This window comes from Propithecus coquereli, unplaced genomic scaffold (assembly GCF_000956105.1).
Source record: "Propithecus coquereli isolate 6110/MARCELLA unplaced genomic scaffold, Pcoq_1.0 Scaffold83, whole genome shotgun sequence".
NCBI lineage: Eukaryota > Metazoa > Chordata > Mammalia > Primates > Indriidae > Propithecus > Propithecus coquereli.
Window position 1 is genome coordinate 2,116,144 of NW_012154507.1, and position 4,226 is coordinate 2,120,369.

Genomic DNA, 4,226 nt, shown 5'->3' on the forward strand with positions numbered 1-4,226 from the left:
ATCCTGAACCTCCATTCCAATGAAGTTTAGGAGTGAAATGTAAAAATTCTAAAATTCCCTGGTCACCTCACAAAATCTGGGGCCTTCACAATGACACAGTCTCTGTCTTTATTTCTGTCAACCTCCATAGAAGAAGGAAAAGACTTTTCAAACTCTGTTATAAGCTCAAAGCTAAAACCACCATCTTCCAAAATGTCCCACAACTGTTCCTTCTTGTTTACAGAAATTACTCTCCTCTAGAATAACCACATTCTGCCTTCAACCAAATGTATCAAATTAATGTCTTGATGAATTAACTGAAATCGACTGTAAAACAAGAAATTTTATTTTAAGTGGAACACAATGCTAGGATCCATGATTTTAAGTCATGACACTTATCTGACTGGTCATATAAGATTTGTTTATCAGTTCACTTCCATTTAAATCTAGAAGAGTCCCAGTAAAATTTTATACTTTGGGACATAAGCTTCATGTTGCTTTTGCCAGGAAAAAAAAAATCTAAGTTACTTTCCTACTGAAAAATCACTCAATGCGGAAAACTTGCAGCCTGTATTTTTTTTTGACTATTGGATCAACTCTACACTATTTGAAAGGCAGTCATGTAGACGAGCCAAGATGTTTCTGAATTTCATCTGATATTCATATAGTACATCAGCCAAGATGCTTCTGAATTTCATCTGATATTCATAGAGTGCTGATATAGTGGCTATTCATATAGTGGCTATAGTGAGAATTTTACTCCATTCAGTACTTAAAATTTTACATATGTAAGAAAAGTCTGGGTTTGCCTGGATATCAGTTGAAGCCAGGACACGTAAGATGATACTGAAGCACCGGGAAGGGCCTCCCTCATCTTCCCCACCAATCTCTCTCTACCCATCTTCCTGCATCTACACCTTTATTTTCTGACTTCCCTGCTGTAATAAGAATGAAATATTGTTGCTCCTATTCAAGAGCAACCTCTCCACTAATGCTTGTTATCCCAATATTCTCTCTTCCCAAGGATTTTGCTCCTAATATTATTCCCCTTTCTCTCCTGAATCAATTTCTCCCTTTCCACTAGATCATGCCATCAGCTCTCAAACACATTCTGGAGCTTATTAAACTCTAAGAACCATTTTTTTGATTTTGTTTTATTTTTAAAATTTCAACCTGTTACTGATACCTCTAAAAAATACAACAAAAATAATTAATAGAAAAATGATCATCTGGCTTGGATGTTTCGACAATACCAAGTTGCTATAAAAGTTACCAAATACTTCCTCTCAATGTTGTACTCATCTCATTCTGTATATTAACAAACGCTTCGCTGCCTGGCAGAGCACAGTTTGAGCGGCCCTGCTCTGAACTAGTCTCCCCTCTCCAGAAAATGCTTTCCTTTGTTGCAAGCAACCCTCAAGCTCTAGCCCCATTTCTCTGATTCACTTAACAGCAGGACTTCTTGGAAAACCTGTCACTAGTTACTTCCTCCATTTCCTTACCCATCTCTTTAACTTCCCTTCTCAACCCACTCCAACTGGGCTTCCTTCCCCACAACTCTACTGAAACCATTGACGCTAAGGTTCCAACAATCAATATGTTGCTAAATCCAGGGCTTATAATGAGCCTGGTACATCAGTATCTGGTGTTAAAACAATGAAACACTTCTAGGCTAGTTGGTAAATAGCTCCCTTCCCTGCTCTTTCTGTTCTCTTCCTAGACAACATCATGAAATCCCACTTACTAGCCAAAAAGCCTTGATCTCTCCCCTGAGCTTTAGACTAGCATACTCAATCTTCACCTGTATGTTCAGTAAGTATCTCAACTGTAACATGTTCCAAACAGAACTTGGATTCTCCCTTCAACCTCTAGGTTTCCCTGTCAGTGACTGACTGGCATCCAATCTGCTCAAGCTAAAAATCAAAACCCAAGAATTATCCTTGATTCTTCACTTTCCTCCATGGCCACATTAGCCCTCTGCAAATCCTGTCTACTGTACATGCACACACAGTCTCCACCCTTCCACTTTTCCCATCTTAGTTCCAGTTACCATTATCTCTTTCTTGGATTCCATTACCTTAGCCTCCAAACTGGTCTCCCTGTTTTCATATTAAATATTTGGTTCCTAGATTCTTCTCCACACAGTAGGTTAGAGAAATCTTATAAAAATGTAAATCAGACTATACCTCCTCCCTGCTTAAAATCCTCCAACAGCTTCCCCAAACTCCTAGAATAAATCCCAAGCTCCGTACCTGACCTGACAGACCTACCTGCCCCAGCCTCTACCTATCTCTCCAAGTTCATCTCATTTCACTTCCTCCCTCCTCCATCACTGCACTCTTGCCAAGGGGCCTTTGCACTCACCGATTCCTTTGCCTGGAATGCTTGCTTACTTGTCATCTGTTTGCCTCCTCTAGAATACAGGCTCCGTGAGACGGGAGCCCTAGCTATCTATCCCCATAACCAGATGAGTTTCTGACACAGAAGATGGTCAAGAAATTAAAATAGTGAACGTAGGACTGTGACAAGGAGCTTGAACCCGATGACACACACACACATGCACACAGATGTACATGCACAAGTACAATATTTTAAGAAAAAGCTATTGAAAAATGTATTCTTTAACATTTTTCTCTTAACTATATAGATGTTAATCATGTTACCATCTAAAACTACAGTAAACCAATTAAATTAAAAACCAAACAAACAAAAACTCAAAATGTAAGTCATTACAGCATCCATGTTTGAAGACTGTGAAATTGAGAAATCAGAGGGAGGAAGGACCGCTGAACATGGCTGCGGACCCAGCCAGTCTGCCAGCCCCTGTGGTCAAAATGCACTTGTCACGCTGTACTTCATTTGGTGGACTTCATAAGACATGTTGCCACTTTCTCTGTTCCCTTCCATCAACTACTTTCTCCTTTATGTTTTACTGTCTTGTTAGACTCTTCTCTTTTTCCTTTCAATATTTACCTCTACTCCAGAAAATAATTAACAAAATCATATTCTGATTATATTAACTCAGACTTCTACCACACCTAATAGATCCCTTAAATTCAGGTCTAACAAGGTCTTTTTTTGGTCCATTCTGATGTTCTACTTTTAAATACTCAAGCTAAAAGTCATTTTAATGGGAATGGCTAAAATGAACAGCCCTTCACATTGAGGTCCACACTTGAGAAATGGGAATGTTGTAGTGCTCTCTGCTCAGTGATTTTTTCAGCGATAGGCTTTGGACATATAAACCTGTTAAAAAGAGGAAAAATTTAAAACAAGCTGGTCTTTTCAAGGCCTTCTGAGAGTTGTTCAATTTTCTGCTTAAAATGGTCTGACATTAATCTCTCAATATGTCCAGTTAGTCTGTGAATAGCATTGGGTTACTTTAGTAAAATGAAAAATGTGTTATGTTTTCTTAAGAAATACATAAATTCTTGTTTAGCTTACCATGATTTAAAGAGGTCTGAGTTGGTACTGTGTAGAGAATGAAGAACTCATGAGTCCTAAATCTTAGTTCTGCAGCCAATACCTTTTCTGACCTTAGTTTAAGTTACTTTTCTTTTCAAAGGCCCAGATTTCTCAGCTATGAAACTGAGAGGTTGGTATATATCAGTATTTCTCAGAATGTGGTCCACAAACCCCTGAGGGTCCCTGAGACCCTGTCAAGGGGTCCAGGTCCACGAGGCAGAAATTGCTTTCATAGTAATACGAAGATGCCAATTGCCTTTTCCATCGTATTGATCTTTGCACGAATGGTGCTAAAGCAGTGGTGGGTAAAACTGCTGGTGCTTTGGCATGAATCAAAGCAGTAGCTCCAAACTGTGCTCAGTCATTGTATTCTTCACTGCTATGAATTTGCAGTTTAAAAAATTATGAACTTCATTAATTCTTCAGTGTTTTGATATTCTTCGTGAGAAAATAGAGAATATGCACAGAGCACTTAGAAGTTAATAATAGGAAGCTGAAAAAGTTAAACTAAATCTTCAATTCATTTTGCAGAGATGAGAAAAAAGAAAGTGAACAATTTGAGTAAAATGTGATTGCACAACAGTGAGGAGAACACTATGTCACAACATGTCACTAAAGAACACTACATGAAACTTTGAAAAATGACTAAGAAACAAGATTCTCCTGAAAGGAATTCAATGTCTCACACTTTAACAGTGCTTGACTTACCTATTACATGTGTCATCACAGTAAGTTGTTGATTTTAAGTGGTAAAAAAGTATCAGCGACAACTGTGAAACAGT

The 4,226-nt window shown here is 38.3% G+C and overlaps 1 protein-coding gene across 2 annotated transcripts in view; it reads right to left on the bottom strand.

The window, feature by feature from the left end:
- The window catches only part of PELI2 (pellino E3 ubiquitin protein ligase family member 2), a 156,050-nt gene that overhangs the window by 11,246 nt on the left and 140,578 nt on the right, over positions 1-4,226 (bottom strand). For both annotated transcript variants that reach the window (XM_012663758.1, XM_012663759.1), the window contains exon 5: positions 98-122. In XM_012663758.1, coding sequence (XP_012519212.1) covers positions 98-122 — 25 coding nt within the window. The remainder of the gene's footprint in view (positions 1-97; positions 123-4,226) is intronic.